This window comes from Tinamus guttatus, unplaced genomic scaffold (assembly GCF_059628265.1).
Source record: "Tinamus guttatus ecotype Peru unplaced genomic scaffold, ASM5962826v1 Tinamus_guttatus_pri_ptg000218l, whole genome shotgun sequence".
Classification (NCBI taxonomy): Eukaryota; Metazoa; Chordata; class Aves; order Tinamiformes; family Tinamidae; genus Tinamus; species Tinamus guttatus.
In genome coordinates this window covers 177,198-195,339 of record NW_028288752.1, presented here as the reverse complement: position 1 = coordinate 195,339, position 18,142 = coordinate 177,198, and the positions used below count along the sequence as shown (strand labels likewise).

The 18,142-nt window shown below is 39.0% G+C and overlaps 1 protein-coding gene across 6 annotated transcripts in view; it reads right to left on the bottom strand.

The window, feature by feature from the left end:
* Positions 1-1,313: 1,313 nt before the first annotated feature.
* CTBP1 (C-terminal binding protein 1) overlaps positions 1,314-18,142 on the bottom strand; it is a 173,796-nt gene continuing 156,967 nt past the window's right edge. For 4 of the 6 annotated variants that reach the window (XM_088524949.1, XM_088524954.1, XM_088524952.1 and 1 more), the window contains exons 5-9: positions 16,948-17,162; positions 13,260-13,390; positions 11,123-11,250; positions 7,955-8,072; positions 1,314-2,775 (exon numbers count right to left, since the gene is read on the bottom strand). In XM_088524949.1, the coding sequence (XP_088381075.1) occupies positions 2,589-2,775; positions 7,955-8,072; positions 11,123-11,250; positions 13,260-13,390; positions 16,948-17,162 (779 nt within the window). In that variant the 3' untranslated portion in view covers positions 1,314-2,588. The remainder of the gene's footprint in view (positions 2,776-7,954; positions 8,073-11,122; positions 11,251-13,259; positions 13,391-16,947; positions 17,163-18,142) is intronic. The other 2 variants (XM_088524950.1, XM_088524951.1) reach the window with 2 other exon arrangements.

The window sequence follows — 18,142 nt, the reverse complement described above, 5'->3', positions numbered from 1 at the left end:
CCCTCACAGACATGAAAACCAACCACATTTCCATTACCCAGCAAAGTCAGTTATAAAAGATGTTTGCACAGTAGCCCTTGTTTAATAAGGTGCATTTTTCCAATTAGTCATTTACATCAAGTCTTTAATTCTTCTTTTCTTTCAGTGCTGGGTCTAAAGCTTTTCAGACGATAGCCCAGAAATGAGTATTAACCAGTCTCGTCATTGCCTGGATCACTTCTCCTTCCTGTTCCAGAACAAGCAGGCACTAGAGCTGACTCTCCAGCCATCACTGAGGGGTGTATTTGAGGTGCTGGTACAAGAGCATCAAACATTTAATACCACAGGGGAAAAGTCATAACACTCCCAGCAGGGCTCAAATTCTGACAAGAGCCGTGTCTAAGCGAGCTCCGATGGAGCCCGGGCACACGCACAGCCCAAGGATGGGAAGGCTCGGAAGCGCGTCCAAGAACCACGTGCAGGAAATACTGCTGCTCTCATTTCATCAGCTTATTGACTCACTGGAAACAAAATGTGTTATCTAAGCAATGTCAAAAGTGATGCAAGATTAAAAAAAACCCCTCCATTTTCTTCCAAGAAATTTGCTTCCTTTGGTGGCAAATGAGACTGTCAGCAGTTCCTCACAGCCAGATGTTAAATGTTTGGCTCACGTATCTTAAAGAAACATCTTCAGCCCTACAAAGAATCATCTTAAAACACGCATCACCAAAGAAATGCAAAAAAACAAAATCCTACTTCAACTGCAGGGGACTGCATTTGATTTTCTGCAAGGTTCTGGCCATGAGGCTGACGCGAATCCTCACTGCGGGGATAACCTGCAGCTTTATAGCAGCTTTCTGTTTTGTTTCACTGGGGGAACAGGAACGCTCTTACTACCAAATAAATTGTAATGGATTACTTCTCTTGGCTTTAAAAGTTCAAGGGGAAAAAAAAACGTTCAGTCTTGCATGGAGACAGAATTTCTCTCTCTGTGTTGCTCTTTCAGTACAAGCTGTATTTAGTAGTTTAATGCTAGTAATATTAATACGAGTAGTTAATAACTAGTAACTAATAACTAGTAGTTTAGATAAATAGTGAAGAAATAAACTAGAGACACCTAGAAAGTTAATCTCCAGGTTGACTTTTCACTACTCTCAATTTGCTTCTTGCTGTTTCTTTTGTGTGGGGATGAGGGACATCAACAGCAAAAGCCAAAGGAGCTTCTAGCTGAACTCCAACCTGCCTGCAAAGAAACAAGGCCCCTCGAGAGGGTTAATATCAGCTGCATCCTGCTGCACACTCCAAAGCAAATAACACAATGGACACTTCTCACGTTGGACTTCGGCAAAAGACGTTTATTATTATTGTCGTGTTGCGGTTGTACCTCCTCTGCTCTGCCCACAGCGGTGGCATAAATGCTGTTACCATCATATTGTAGCTGATGATGCCGGTGTACAAATCAAAATCCATCTTAATTTCAAAATCCATTAGAAACACAGGAAAAAAAGATCAACATTCACGAAATGTAAAGGGAGAAATGGTATGGAAAGAATTTTTTTTATTATTATTATTTTTCAAGCTTCCAAGACGGTATTACAAACAACAGAGAGCAAAGTAAAGCTAGAAATGAAATACTTGACAGCATCTGTTTAAAAATTACAGCTAAGAAACCTAATAAAAGTTGAATAAACAGTTACTAGAAATAAAAATTTTTACACATATGATATTTGTCTGGGATTTTTATTTCTTTAAAATAATTCATACAAATGGTTACAGTCACAAACATGATTTTAACCAAAAATATTGCTAGCCTACCACATTACCAGGAAGGAATCAATGTAGGCAATGAAATGCTGCTACTTTTCAGTAGTCTAGTGCCTTTTTCGCATACCACCAATAATATATACTTTAACTGGTGACAAAAAGCACAATGCTCGTTTATACAAAACCTTTTTTTTTTTTTCCTCAAAATCTCTTTGCAAGGTTGTCTTCATTTTGAAATAAGGGAATTCATGCCAAAATCAGGAGAAACTGTTTTTTTCTTTTGTTTACTAAATTATTCTAAAAAATAAGACAAGCAGGTAGAAAAAACAATGCACTGTGTGGCGTAGAAAGAAAAATGGGAAAAATTCATTGTCCTGAGAAGTTTGCCAACTGCCTCATTTTTGGGCATGTTTTAAAATATAAAAGAAAGGATTTTTAATCTCAAAATTGGTTTGCTGAATGCCTCCCTTATGTTTTTCCTTGTTGACAGCTAAGCAAACAAACCCTTTTTAATGTTCTAAAAACTGTACACAGACAAGTACATTCATGATATAATTAACTACTAACTTCTCTTGCTTAACAAAGAACCCATAGGACACAGAAACAGTGAATCAGTCCACTGGACAGGGACAAACTACAATTTATATGGAGGAAAAAATGTTTCCAAATCTTCTTTTTGTCTCCCACCTTTTCCTTTCATATTGTATATTGGACCAGTTTCTAAAACAATAGCCGTCTCCTCCTGTAAGTTCATGGTTTTGCCTTTAATCAAAATCCAGGGTTTTGTTTTGTTTTCCACGCGCTGAAGTTGACATCTCCGCTGCTGGGAATGCTGTTTTCTGAGGCTACAATTGGTCGCTCGGGTGGTCTCTATCGGCTTCTGGTTTGACAGTTTGGCCGGGGGAAGGAGCGTGGGGCGGGTGGGCGACAGCGGGGAGGCCGTGTGATAAAGACATGGGGTTGGGGACGATTCCTTCTACGGCGGTGGGCAGGCCGGTGGGCGCCACGCTCACCACGCCGGGGGGATACCTGCTGGGAGAAGGAGCAGAGCACGCGTTAAAACCAAGGCACGGCGGCGGGGAAAGGCTGCCCGGCTTCCTACAACCACCGGCTTTGTTCGCAGGCAGATGTGTTAGCATGGCTCAGGATGAGAGACCATATGCAGATGCTGTTAAATACAGCAGTAGATGCTGTAGTTTATCCAAATGAGAACTAAAGCTTTGCTCTTTTTCTTTGCCCTCCAGACTTAACACCATGAGTGGCAGCGCAGCAACAGGAACAACCTGGAAGTGCTGCTCCTCTCTAAAAACATGATCCTGCACTGCCTCCACAAGAAGTAATTCAGCTCAGGGGTGCACAAGTACCTGCCCTCCACCACTTTTCCTCATTTAATGCTTTGGGACTTTTTTTTTTTTTGCCTCTCTCTCATGTGGAAATTTTGTCCTGGCTTGAAAAAAAATCTTTCTTTAGAATAATCTCGCAACTGTGGTCCCTTAAAAGGATAACTACATCTTTACACTCTTAAGATGACAAATTCAAGCCTATTACAACTGAGTAGCTTTTTCCACTCCAAAATCGCCACAGTACTAAACGAGGATCAGCACTTGTTACACAGAGAACCAACCCTTCAGGCAGACTGCTGGAAAACCATCCAAACACAAGCAACTATGCAGTGCATGGTTCTCTTCGTCTGCATTTTGCTTACTCGAATACCTTAGCAAGAGTGTTACCCATTTTGCAGGTCCGAAGACACATGACTATTACTCCCTCACTGTGCCATTTGCTACCGTATTATTCACTTAAAATTAAAATGGGAGGAAACCCACTTGCAGTCTAGTCAAGTCTTTTCAAGTGTCACAATATTCGGCAGCTGATTTTCTGGTCACCAGAGGGTGCCACACTGAATGCCTCAGGGAATTTCACACCATTTCCATAGCAGCTTTTCTAAAGGAACACACGTCTGCGCTGCTCATCCCAAGTTCCCTCAAGCAGCGAGAAGATCAGAGCAGAATTTATCTAGAACAGCACGGAAATTCACAGAGAAGCAGCATGAAAACATGTTTATTTGCTTCTTCTCTTTTTCTTTTTTGGCTTCCACCATAGAAGAACCACAGGAATTGCCTTTTACAAACGCCCTGAAGATGAAGACACTGCACACCAGCCCAATCAGCCTCAAAGGGGGTGTGACAGGTCCTAACACTGACTGTGATTTGGGAAGAACAACCCACGTGTGAAAGATCACAGAATCTGTAGCCAAAAATCTTTGTTCCCAGGGTAGGACCCAAGGAATTCTTGCATATTTATGGGGTTACCTACACTAATTTCTTCTCCAGAGGGGTGACTTAAAATTAATTTGCAGTTGCTAATGGAATTAGTTGCTTCAGTACTTCAATTTGAATCTCATTAATCAAATTTGCTTTAATTCCTATGAATACTGTCCGACTGGGTATAGTTATATTTGTTCAAATCTGCTTTTGAAACGGCTTATCTGTTACTCTGGTTTTTGGTGGAAAAAATACACAAAACAGGAGATGACTAAAATTTCTGTTTAAAAATGAGCTTTTTGCACATAGCAACTGTTTCTAACAAGGAATCTCCAGTTTCTAACAACATAATCTCCAAGCATCAATATACTTGAGCCAGGACAAAACCAAGAGATGCCAAACTCTACAATTGTGTTTTACCCATGAAATTCAGAGTCTCCCGCCTTGAAAATGGCTGATGTTAGATCAGGGTATTATCTGTTATAAGCAGAGTAAGCAGTTCAGACTGAACATCTGTAGTTCTGATTTGACTCTAGGCACTCTCTTTGTATTTAAAGAATAATCTTTTACTCAGAACATTAGGTGGTAACTTTTCTAACTGAGATTAGCACCTTTCATGAGAAACTTGCTTCCTAATACCCAAAACAATTGGTTTAGTTGTCCTAAATACAACAATATTGTCCTACAATAGCCAAAATAATGATAACATCCCCGCCCTGCAGAAACTGCATTTTCCGTCACAACTCTCACCTCCTAACGCTGTTTTGCCATACTCTTTCGATATTTTTGCCACCATTAATCATTTGCGTTGTTCAAATTTCATCTCTGCAAGGAGGATACAAATTCAACAGCCTCTGCATGGTTATTTCTATCCTACATAACGTTCCTTTATATTGCTACTTATTTCTTCACCTACTCTTAATCAGCCAACAGATCTCCTACAGCACTTCAGAAAGTTCTCTCAATCCCCCATCTCTGGCAGCAGCAAAATATCTATCAGGTAAAATGTCCATTTAATGAAAGTTTTGCGACAGCAAAAGCAAGAGATCAGATCGTCTCCTCATACTCTTCCTCTCCCATTGAGTATCAGTTTATAAAGAAAATCACAGCACCTCTCTCAACTGTGTCCTAAAGGAACTTTAATTTCCATTTTAGTCTCCCATGCTGTTACTGCTATTCATACTGCAGAATGTGTGTCTCAAAAAGCTTACGACTGAAACAAGTGCAGTATCTTAGATACCAGGAAGAGTCTGAAAATCACCAGTGATATGCCTCAATATGACACCATTTGTGAATGGTTGCCATTATCTGACTACATGGATTCTACTCTCATCCAAGTACCTCTCTTAGGTACCTGGATAATCTCATTTTGTACCCGTTAGGAGGCAGAAAGACACATCAACATTCCTATAAATTGCATAATCACCGTTTAGCAGCTGTCAAATTTCACTATGCCAAAGCACCAGCCTCTAAGCTGACTCTGTGACATAGGAAATGGCAGCATGTTTACCTAACAAGCAGCTCAGAAACAAGCACACAGCAAAAATATGTAAGTAGCATATGCAGTGCTGCTTCACCGAGACTATTACATACGACTCCTCCTCAGGAATACATTAATCTTTACTCAAGGGATCCATCCTGCTTGCTTGACCTTTTCTGTTGATCTGGTGTCTTGCATTTTGCATAGCAAATGGTTTTGTTTTCCATAGAACACTGTGATACTCAGATGATCTGGACTATATCTGCTGATGAATGCTCACAGTTCTTTGCTTGTGATAACATCTGATAATTTAGGCGTTCTATCCTTTATCAAAATTCATGTAAATGATATACACAGAATTGTTAGTTTTAGTTCACCAAGAGAGCTATTTGCATTTTTTAACATATAAATTATCCCAGGTCTTATCTCCTAACACAATTACATGAAGATGATACAGTTATTAGCACATCTGAAACACTGCACTTCCTGTGAGAGTCCAGAATATCATCTTGTAATGCAAAGAGAAGACAGATAAATTTGTTTTGAAAAATTGCTTCAAATTCTGTAGTTAAGACAGAGAGGAATTCAGTACATGCAAGCACTGCTTCTGAAATTGATTCTTTCACAAAGCCTTTGCTTCAAGTTCCATGTTTTACATTGCACAGAAGTAACAACTGCTCTCACCAGTGCTCAAACCTCCAAAAAGAAGCTGTTTGTGTTTGTGGTGTAACTCTACATTCTCTTCTGAAATTGCTGAGTGTCGTTTTGCATTTGAAAAGAGTTGTAAAGTCAAAATCTAGGTTGCGATTAATTTTCTCTACAGAAAAGGTGACTGAAACAATGTCTAAAGAGACATTCTGTTCCATATTTACATTGCTAAAATTAAACATATATTGCCTTTGGCTTGCAAAAAAAAAAAGAAAAAAAACTTCCCAAATGTTCCTAAATTAGCATTTTGAGATGAGAGACTGGCTTTTGCCAGACTTGTGACCCCAAGAACAGACAACTGCATTTTATATTCAGGCACACAACCCTGCTCTGGACTGCCTTGACACAGTCATAGCTTTTACTCCCTGTTCACAAACACCTGCCATTACAAGTCTCAACAGCTTTCAGCTGCACCCTCAGTAATCCAAATTCAAGTCAATAAAACCACATGCTCTGTGGAAAAGAGAATTTGTTCAAACTTTCCATTTAAGTAAGCAAAAACAGCCCTATAGATACCTAGGGCTATTGATACTTTTGCCATAAGTAAACACCTTGAGCGGATCAAATCAAAGTTAGCATTTTGCTTTAATGCCCTCCCAGCTACTGGGAAGGAGACTGTGGCAGAAGGTGGTGACTTTCCCCACTATCTTCTCTCCACCACTTTCTGACAAAAGTGCTGCAACTTTTTATGACATTAGAGCTTTGTTTCACTTCCCAGTATAGCACAGCTGGGTTCTCATATGGAAGAGGATGTAGGAAGGAAAGTATGAGGTAGTCCTCCTACAAAGGACAGAGAAAAGAAAGATGTATGATGACTGAGAATGGAAGCATGAGGAGAAAAAAAGTAAAATAGAGAATTAGGAGAAAAATTAAAATCAGGAGAAAATTTTTAAAAATAGGAGAAAAAAATGAAATAGTGAAAGTAATGCACTGGTCCTGTCCCTCAAGGCACTGCCTTTAAGCTGCAGCCTACAGCTTTCTCAGCCACTTTCATCGTACTTATGGGGTAAATTCCATACTTGAAGATAAAATTACAGATGTTTTCCATAAATGAGAATGATGTCAAGCTGACTACTAGGAAAAAAGTGCTGCTAGGACAGCTGCTAGGAATAAAGGACAGAGAAAGATTACTAAGTAAATAAAGTAATTAAGGAATACACATACTTGACTGATCAGTGAAAAAACTGTCTGCTTTTATAGTTGATGAAGAATACAGTAAGTCCCTCAAATGCTTTATAAAGAACATTTTTAATGTTACATGTAAAATTTAGAAAATACTACTTTAAATATATTTTCATAATTGCCACAAGCTATTTCACTGCATTCATTACTGAATTTTATGTTCTCTCATGTGCCTGAAGGCCACCAAATACATAACAGTGGTTTATTATTACTATAAGTCTTTCTATAAGCAACTATCATAACCTTCAGCAAAAAGAACATAAACTTCTACTGCACTTGCTGCAGATGACCAGCATACTTTATTGGAATATATACATAAAAGCACTGTTTGGGTATTGTTGTTGTTATTAACCACAAAAAAAGGAAAAAGATAAAGAAAGTTACTGACACATTGTGTGATTGATGTCAGAAGGCATCAAAAGGAGATTTTTCTCCTGAAGGCAACAATTATAAAAGCCATATAGCTGGGGGCTAATCCAAAAGCAGTTCATTTATTAACAGGAAGGTCTTTTCTTTATGCTGGACTACTTACCTCTGCATTAAGAGGCTATTGCTTCTGCAGCTGCAGCTTGCTTACCTGTATGCAGCACCATTAAGCTCCGGATGAACCACCCCGGGATCCATGCTGGCCCAATGCGTAGCTGCAGTCAAATGATCTTTGTTAACACAGTTTTTCAGATTGTCTGGAATACGACCTAGGATGAAGTGAGGGAAAAGGAAGGGGAGCGAAAAAATAATATGCTATATGAACTGAATGTATGTTAAAATAGTCATAAACATTTGCATATAGAAACAGTATATAAAATCACACTATCAGCTCATTTTAGTGTTCACTGTTCCCCTTTTGTCTGGGACTTGGCTATTCATACTTAAAATGCTTTGCATAGTTTTTACTTCTCTGCCACTCTTTAATAATCTTTTATAACCAGGATCTGAATAAAAACACAATCACTAAGATTCATGCTCTCCAGGAAGCTAAAGTTTGAACATACAGAATGGTTGCCACTCAAACTCAGTAACAGATTCCTCTGTCTTTAATTTCAATCTTCTCTTTTTTTCCACCATGTGTAATAGTAATAATAACAGTAATAACAAAAAGTCTCTGGAAAATCTGAGATAATATGAGTATGACTGAGATTTCTATCCTGACCTTCTAGCTCTTATGCTTCTTTATCTCAACTGCTCTTTAAATTTATTTACTATCATGTCTAAATCCTCAACCACTTCTTTCTTCTCTAAGCAAAAATGAAAATACATCAGAGAACCTCCTCCTTTATTTCTTAACTATCTTTACTCAATGTCATTCAAAATCTACAGCGCAATTTTAGTTTTGAAGCAGAGATGCTGGAAAATCTGTCAATCCAATTCAAAACATACTGGACAAGCCTCTGTCTTCCATGATACTACATCCAGTTCTGTAAAAAATAACATTAATAGAAAATATCCATATTTCCTTTATAGCAACTGGAGTATTTCCACCTAATTCAATGGGAGATCAACTAGATCCTATGTTTTTTAGATCACCTGAACTTACACCCTATGCAGAATTTGAAAGGGTGTCTTAGCTCCAAAATCAGACAAGACAAGGTCCATGTCCCAGCACCAGGGAATTCCCACTGCTCTCCTGATTGGAAAACATCTTATACATTTTAGCCTTAACCTATATCCATCCGATATCCTACCAAAATCGCTCTCTGATTTACATAGTACCTTTCTTTTTCTGGTGTTTATCCTCCTCAGGAATTTTTCGATTGCAATCATGTCTTCCTTCCTGCCCCTCTCAGTCTTCAGTTTGCTAATCTCTGCAAGGAATGTTCCACTAGTCTTCTCTCATAAAATATTACTTTATTGTAAACATATTTCATAATGATCTTTTCACTTGCCACGCTCACCCTCCCTTCTCTTCCCTAACTGTTTTCAGCGGTCATGTTTATTTAATACTTTGAACATTCTGATATTTAATCTTCTCTTATTTTCATTTTATACAGCAGAGCCCCATTGGCATTCTTTTCCACAGCAGAACATCTTAACATCTTTATCTTCAGATGGTAGTCGCATTACTCGAGCATGCACTCAATTACTGTACACCTTTTTCCAATTAGTTTCTCCCTCTACACCCTGTCTCTTTTCTGCTCCCCCTCTGGTGTTCACAGATTCAGTTTCATCCCCCACTTCCTGGATCTTCCCCACATTTGTTCCCCTGCAATTCAATGTCTTTCTCACCTCCCTAATGTTGGCCTCAATTTGATCTTACGGAAAACCATGTGCAAACACTGAAGCGATGACAGCCTTAATACAAATCAACGATCCAGAACTCTGATAGCACTATCGCCCTCTTTAAGAAAGCAGGTCTGTCTTCCCATGGGCATGTGTGTGGGCTAGTGCACAATCCTTATCCAAAACCTAACACCACATAGCTGAGACTTACTCAGTTTTCAGATCTTGACTATTGAATTGTACTCGCACATCAATCATTTCCCGAGTAGGCGCGCTGTGCTAGTTTCTGCAGTCTTTCCTAGACCTATTTGGGAGCGCTGGACAACTACGCAAGGGCTTCATGGAGGCACTATTACAGGCACAGTTCTGGGGAGCATCCCCACAAAAAGCAGTTTGAGCCATGAGATGGTCACATTCCTTAGGTGACCTCTCAAATGGAGAGAAATAGGCCTGTAAAGGGCAATTCAAATTTCAGAGGTGCTCCTTATCACCATTCAGACTCAGAGTCATCTTCTTTTTACACAAGCTATAAATGAAACTCAATTGTCTATGCTGTCTAGGCCAAGGACTTGGGAAAGGCTCCTGCTAGTGCTTTTTACACAGCAGAGCAACGTGTTGGCACTGAACCACCCTCAAGGTGACATAGATGGCCCTTCATGTCTGTAAAGCATCCAGCCCATATTGCCAAGGGGAAAACTGCAAAGTCCTACTAAAGAGAGAACATTAGTGCTTAATGAGTCATTTTCCAGTATGAAAATTCCTCCTTTTATTTTAGGCTACAAGGGATTCAAATCAAAGCCAAATGGCCCACACTTTGCATTTTATTTATTAGCATTGCATGTTCAAGACATAACAGTTTTTTCTTTTGTAAACAGTTTACAATTACATGGCAGTTATACAACAAAGAGACTTCACCCTTTAAAATGCCAGACTTCTTTAGCAATGCTTTAAAGAGAGAAACATCATCTAAAAGAGAGAACCTCCCAACAAAAAACTGAAAACTTTGTTTTGAATTAAGAGTTGTAGCAATAAGAGAACCACCAAGAACTATGTAAACTTTTAAGCTTTATCTCTGAATATTATTGTCTTAAAACCACAGCCTTAAAACACTGAAATCCCAGACCCTTTCTTAAGTTACATTTGGAAACCAGAAGCTGAATTAAAGAAAAAAAATAAAAGAAACAGCACTGCTCATGGTGATTTTGAGGGGGCACCCAGGAAAAGCTATAAAAGGTACAGGTATCGGCAATTTCTGGTGTAAGGGAAGTGTTTTTTTTTATATATATTTCTTTTAAATGGGAAATACTTCTTTTCCATTACCTGACTTCTTTTCATAATTGCAACAGACACTCCAAATTTTGGACACAGTCCTATGGTAGGAACAGATTTAGTTGTATTTGCTGGTTTTGACGTTGTAAGAATAGAAGTGGAAAACAAAATGCAAGTTTGGTCATTTTCAACTTCTTCCAACTGCAAAGAATAAAAATGTCTGTGAAAGGAGCAGTGAAGGAAGCAGGAAAGTGAGTACCTGTGATCGCCCTCCGGATCTCCCGCGCTGCTTCCTCCCGCATCTCAATTGAGGCTTGCTCACTATACCAGGCTGCATGTGGGGTACAGATCAGGTTTGGTGCATCCTTCAAGGGGCCCTGACTAAAGCTAAATGAAAATTTAAAACAAGATCAAATGACAAAACAATATTTGGGGGAGGAGGGATCCAGAGGGATTTGTACATACATTCAGGACAATTTCAACAGAAAGGGATTGTAACAATACTCCTTGTTGGATTTGGTTTTAATTGTCAGTTAATTTAGTACACTACTCATGGCATAATAAAGTAACAGAGTCTCAAAACATCTCTTACAGAATCAAAAGGTAGCACTTAAGAAAAGCAGTACTAGTAGCAACATTAGCTTCTGTCCAATGCACTTTTTTTTTTTTGCTAACTACAGCCACTTCCACTCCAACTGTGGTGCAGAAATGCACTAAGCGAGACCCAAACCAAGTCAGGATGTCACTTTAGATGGTTCATTACATCACAGTTATATATCATTAGCAAACAAATCCTTGCTTTCTGAAGGATCACTATCAAAGTGACATTAAGTTAAATAAAAAGTTATAATTATTTCTCAGTAAGAAGTGTGTGAGCACTGTCAAAAAATTGATATGGTTATGTTTTCCTGTCATTATAGCCTAGTTTTTCACTCCTGTTGCAGCACAGAAATTCCACAGAAATAAGAAAATTCACCTGATTGATTGATTTTTCAGAGGAAACAATAAATCTATGTGAAAGTGCTATCACACACACAGTCAGGAAACTGAAAATAGTGGAAACTTAGTCCTCCTACCAATTTTCAGTTTTAATAATCTTATAGTCAATTGCAACAACAAGGGAACAAATATTTTAAGTATGCTTTTAGAGTTGCTAATAATTCATAAAATGGTAGATTTCATCTCTAGATGAATAAAGGTCATAGCATCTAGCAAACTCTGGAATAAACAGTTGCATGCTGTTTTCAGACAGACATGCAGCACTGAAGCCAAGGGAAACTGTGGCTGTAATCCTGCAACTGAATCTCTGCAGATGGCATCTTCATGCAGTAAATGGGGCTTCCTATAGTTACAAATGTCTGCTTGGGGAGATCTGAATTGGGAAGCATATATATAGGTGACAGCTCCTTGGGCTGGTTAAGACTCCAGCTTTGACCAGCCCTATCGTACAGTAATGGTTACATTTAAAAGTAAAAAACAAGCAAACAAACAAAAAAAAAGATCATTGTAAATAATATTAAATATTGGCATTGTGTCTCAATAGATAAAAAAAATTCCACTTCCAGGGATATTATTGCTATTTTTTTTTAAAGCTTTTACTTTACCCTGTCTCAGCTGATACAAGAGAGACTTCCCTCTCTCTAGAGTCTTTTCAACCTACCCCAAGGACTCAATCTGTTCCTTTTCAAGACTTAAGGGTGGGTTGTTCCACTTAAATTAAGCCTTCTCCTTGCCCAGACTGACAGGCTGGAGGAGGTTTGTCAGTCTATTCTGCCAGCTCTACGAAGGCAGGGCCGAGCCTAACGACGTACCAGAGAGGCCTCTTCCCGACTGGAGTGTTCATACGTAAGGTAATACCAATGCCACTGGAGTGGTGGATTTTTGCCTCAGCTCTGCGCTTCCCGGTGGCATTCAGAAAACTCCAGTGACAGCAGAGTTATTGCTCTGCTGATGAAGAGAAAGGGTCAAACAAAACCGAGCTTGAACTCTGGTCCCCTTCTCAGAGAGTCTCCTCAGACGTGACCATTAGCTGCAGCCAGAGTTTTATCAATGGCAGAGAGCTGTCTTCTCCAAGCCGTGTGACACAAAGCCATGCCCACAATTTGAACGGGGCTCCCTAGTATTTCCACCAAATAAGGCCATTAGATTTTGATTTTTTTTTTAAGGAATTAAATCTTGGATGTCACTTGTTTTTTTTTTCACTTCTGACCACATGAACAAGCTCCATCTACATTTGCATTAGTCCAGTGCTGCACAGATTCATGTTGCTTTACTAAGGAGTATTTAGCTACCAAAGGAAGGGAAAACTCATTTACTTGTTGCTGTTGATTGCATCATGCACTACAACTTAAAACTAAGAAAGTGAATAAAATAAAAATAAAATAAAGGAAAAGCACCTGAATGGTTCTGACTCATGTACATCTAAGGCTGCCCCTCGTATCCTTCCTTCCTTCAGGGCCTGTGCAAGTGCTTTTTCGTCTACTAACCCACCTCGAGCTGTGTTGACCAGGAAAGCCCCTTGTCTCATCTAGGGAAAGTTAAAAACAAGAATGATGAAATAAAAATAAATGAAATAAAATCGTTGTGGCATTAGCTTTTACTCAAAAGAAACATCCATTACAACAAAGGCTATTCAGCTGATTTAACCTGTAACAGTTGTCTTCCCTTTCCATTGGAAAGTACCACAAAATGTGATGCTTCTAACATAAAATGCTATTTCACAGCACTTAACAACCTTTTGTTTCTTGTAAGTAGTGTCTTTTAGTAGAAGCGTTGTTTCATATATTGTGCAGTAACATGATCGAAAGATACAAATGTGCATATGAAAGTGACAAATCATTTTATGCCTTTTTATTTCACTGTGAAATTGCATGTGACAGAAACTACAGTACATTCTCACATTCATATTTTGTGGTTTAAAACTTTCATGCAGATAAAAAGAATCAGAAAAAAAAACAATGCTTTTGGATTTCCAAAGCCTTCTCCCTTCAGTTACCAAAATACAGTAGACCTCTATTTGACTTATTGTTGTTACTTCTGCTTCCTCCTCCCCATAAGACTGTTCAAATAAAGGTTTAAAGAATTCTTATAGTATTCAACTAAAAAGCATGAAAATGAGTTTGGTTGCAAATGCTGTGTGCCCTGGAGAGAAGCTGTGCTGTGCAGATTAGCACTGTAGATAACACCAAGTGGGGAGAACTATGAGAATTTACACCCTAATATATCCACAACATGAAAGCAAAGTGGAGGTTTAAGTAAGAGAGATGGTACAAATAAAGGAAAAAAATATATATATTTCTAAACACTACTTCCAGCCATTCTAATTCTTCAGCATCTTTTACCAAGTGTCTCAAATACAGGTTTTGATCTCAGCACATTTCTAAGGATGAAGATAAACACATGAAGAGTAGGAACCATGCTGAAGATGAGTGATCGAACTTCCATTTTGAATTGACTCCATCTTTCACCACAAGAACCGCCTCCACCAACATTTTACCATCAAATCAACTATTTACAACCTATATATAAATCCAAAGTTTCTATAAATGGGAGTAGGACCTGAAGCACCGATTTGGAAGACCAAACTCAGGAGCAACATGGAGGTTTGGAGGAGGTCAGCTACAGTTTTTTTTCTTTTTAATGCAAGAACATTGGAAATACCGAAGCAGTAAAGTGCACAGGCTTACAGTAAGGTTATAAGAAGAAAAAAAAAAAGAGAGAGGAAAAAAAAAAAAAAAAAGGTATTTTACTGGTCAGTTCACTAGCCTTAATCTGGACTTGCCCCTCTCCATCTTCAGAGAGTTGGGTTGTCAGGGAACATCTGTTGGTCTCTGAGGAAAATTAGGTTCCCTTCCAATAGCAGCAGAACTAAGGGTCCTTCTGTCAGTTTTGGACAATTGTCTTGAGAATTACAGCAGTGAGGCAATGGTGACGTGGGGATAAGTTGGTCTGACAAAAACAAGAGGTTCCTGATGGGAAGCAGGAAGATGGAAACCATGACTGTGCTTGGGCTATGTGAGTTAGCTGGGGTAAACCAGATTAAAACTCGCTCAGGAGGGCTCATCCGGGAAGCAAACACACCATAAAGGCTGTGGGAGCTTATAGACAGACTTTCTATTTCTGTGCTTTTGTAAATGGGAAAATAATTTGATGTTTAAGTATAGCCTACTCTATTTATATATACTTTGGAGACCTTGAGATTTGTAATCAAAGTGAACTCGTACTGAAATCTGCTATCCGTCCATAACAACCTTACTTGAGTTTTCAAGATTCAGGACTATTTACAAAGCTCTAAGGGTAGGACTAAGACGAGGCCAAATCAAACAGAACATGGACCTATAAATGCACTGTAATGGGAATGAATTTTGTGAGTCATGACAAACTGTAAGGGCTCCTGCAGTTGAAGAAGACCTTTCAAAAAGCAGAATCTTGAAAGGGAACATCACGGCTTAAAGTGCTGACTGCTGCCGCAGTGCCCCCACATTAAAGCTGTGGAACTGCTTTAGAAATATACTGCATTTAATTGCAGTGTCTTCTCAAATCTGTGAAACAAAAGATGACCTCAGCTCCTCTTAAGAGCACTTGATTATCACGGGCTCAATAAGCACAGGCTTGAAACAACTCTCTGAGCCACTCTGGGACTACAAGGCCAAACATGATGGCCAAGCGGAATGCTGACTAATAGAAAGGAAAAGCTACTCAAAGCTTTTTGACTGACATCACAATTTCAAATAAATTTCAAGGGTATGGAATTTCACATTTAAAAAAAAAATCAGGATGAGAATTTAGTGAAACAAGATGCAGCATACTTCTCTGCACTTAATTTAAAAACTAGCTATTACACAAACATGCAAAAAGTGGCATTAAATACTCTCTAAAAAGCTGAAATCAACTATGGCACCTGCCAGCTTATTTTGCTCTTTTTACTACACATTCAGAAGATCTGGTCTATGAATATTACCCAATCAGGAGCCATCATAAATTTTACCCCAGTTATTTCACCGATAAACTTCCCAGGGTCCACCGGCCAAGTTTCACTGGGCACTCTTAATGACTGGGCACTGCTAAGCCTCTAAAAGGTCCCCCTGAAACCTACTTGGGTTCAATTCTATTTGGATTCAGATTATGGCTTTTCCTAAACTTGTTAATTTTAAGATTTTCCAATCCCCAAACCCAGTTTTATATTGGGATTGGGCTGCAAAATCCTCAGCTCTCAAATTGAGACAGATATAATATCATTAGTTTTCTACCACAAACCTACACAAATGTGGAACACGTTCAGTAATTACTTAAGTTCTCCTAAAGTTCAAGATTAGTAGGTGTAAGCTATTTCTCCAGTGATTTTATACAAAAAGAGGAGTGCTGTCATGAAAATGTAAAATTAATTATTTATCCTATCATAGAAACCATATTCTTGCATTTCAAAGTTATATTCCTCACTGTTATCTATATTGAGGTTTGAAATTAGAACTTAGTTATTTAAGGCGAAAATCTTACTATTGAATTAGTCACAATTAGCACAGTAATCAAGTAATCAGCACATGCCTGGACTAGGAAATGATTTAAATATCACCTAAAAAAAAATAGGCAGATGGCAGGACTAATCCAAAGCACTATTATGTTTACCAAAATAATGCAATGCTACAAATATGATTAATGAGGGAACCACTGTGCAAGCATTAGGACTGAGCACAGGGGGGCGGCATTTAGTCACAATCCTTCAATCACACAGGAGAAACCCAAACTGAGGAGCGAGAGGGAAAGACAGAATCGCTACCAGGGCATGCAAGTAAAGGAAGCAACTACCAGAAGTAACAGAAGTATTTTTAGGTGAATGCAACATAGTTAAATCCGAACAATACGTAGAAGCGCATGTTGTTTCCATAAATGCAATGCTACTGAGCAAAAAAAGTCAAGAAAAATAACAACACATAAAACACACTATTTCCATATGACTGAAGTGTGCTCTCAAAGTACCAAAAAGAAAAAAAAAAAAACCACTTTTAAAAGAGAACAGCTCATTTAGATAAAGAAGCCCTGCAAGGTGTTGGCCCCCAGCAGCAGGGCACCCCCAGCGCTCGTTACCTGCTTGATGGTGAAGTCGTTAATAAGATGATGATTGTGCTCGTTCAAGTTGCAGTGCAGGGTAACACAGTCACTGTGGAAGAGCAGGTCCTGCAAAGTGCTCACCCGCTGCAGTCCCAGGGCCCGCTCCATGCCGTCCGAGAGGTACGGGTCATAGAAAATGACACTGAAGCCAAAGGCTTTGGCACGTAGCGCTACTGCTTGCCCAACACGCCCTGCCAACAAGAGACACAGTGAAAACATATGGGAAGGAGCTGCCCTATGGAGCCCGCTCCTTCCTACTGCAAGCACTTGTATCAAGTGATGCAGTTTTGCACAGCACACATGACAGGATTAAAAAAGGCAGCTCCCATCCCACTTGAAATCCTTGTTACGAGCAGTAACATTAAATCTGGACCATTTCGTGTGGCTTTGTCCCAGAGTGAAAGGTCTGCACCTTTTGCAAATGGAGATCTGCAATGCCAAAAGCTGTTGTGTAATCCACAGTAATCCATGTAATGGAGGCGCTGGCCTGCTGGGCCCGCTTGTGGTAACACACGACCGCTTCCGAGCACATCCTGCCAAGGACCCACACTTACCCACGTCCGACCAGCTGGCTTCAATAAAAAGCCATAAAATTAATCCTCAAAAATGGATGGATGCAATAAAACATAATTTGTTTAATCTGAGGCACAACCATTCTCAATACATGGAATCTCCTCCTGAACTAACATTCTCTTCCATTTTGAGTAACATCCTCTCAGCATTAAAATGCCTAGGAGAAATCAGTCATTTGAGTCTTTCAAAAATTCTTTTAAAAATATACCTAAATCGTGGATACAGCCCACCAAATGGCACCTTGTTAGAAAGAGAAGAGTGTAATACCATTTGGTATTCTCACTGCCCTTGGATCTTCTCTTGGCACCTTTCCTTACGGTCATATTATTTCAGACCTGTGTTTGAAATTGCTTTTCAGGCTTTTCATGCCACAGGTTTTAGAAGGGGCATATTTCATTTTGATACACTACCTATATATATACATATATATATAAAATCTGCTAAAGAAAATTAGCAGTCTATCTTGTGAATAAGGATATCTTGAAGAGTGAAGACTAAAATATTTCCCAGATCAGAAGATTACATACTAGGTGCTCACATTAGATTATTACACATTTTAGGTAAAAACGTTTCAAAAGTACCATTCACTAGACAGTAA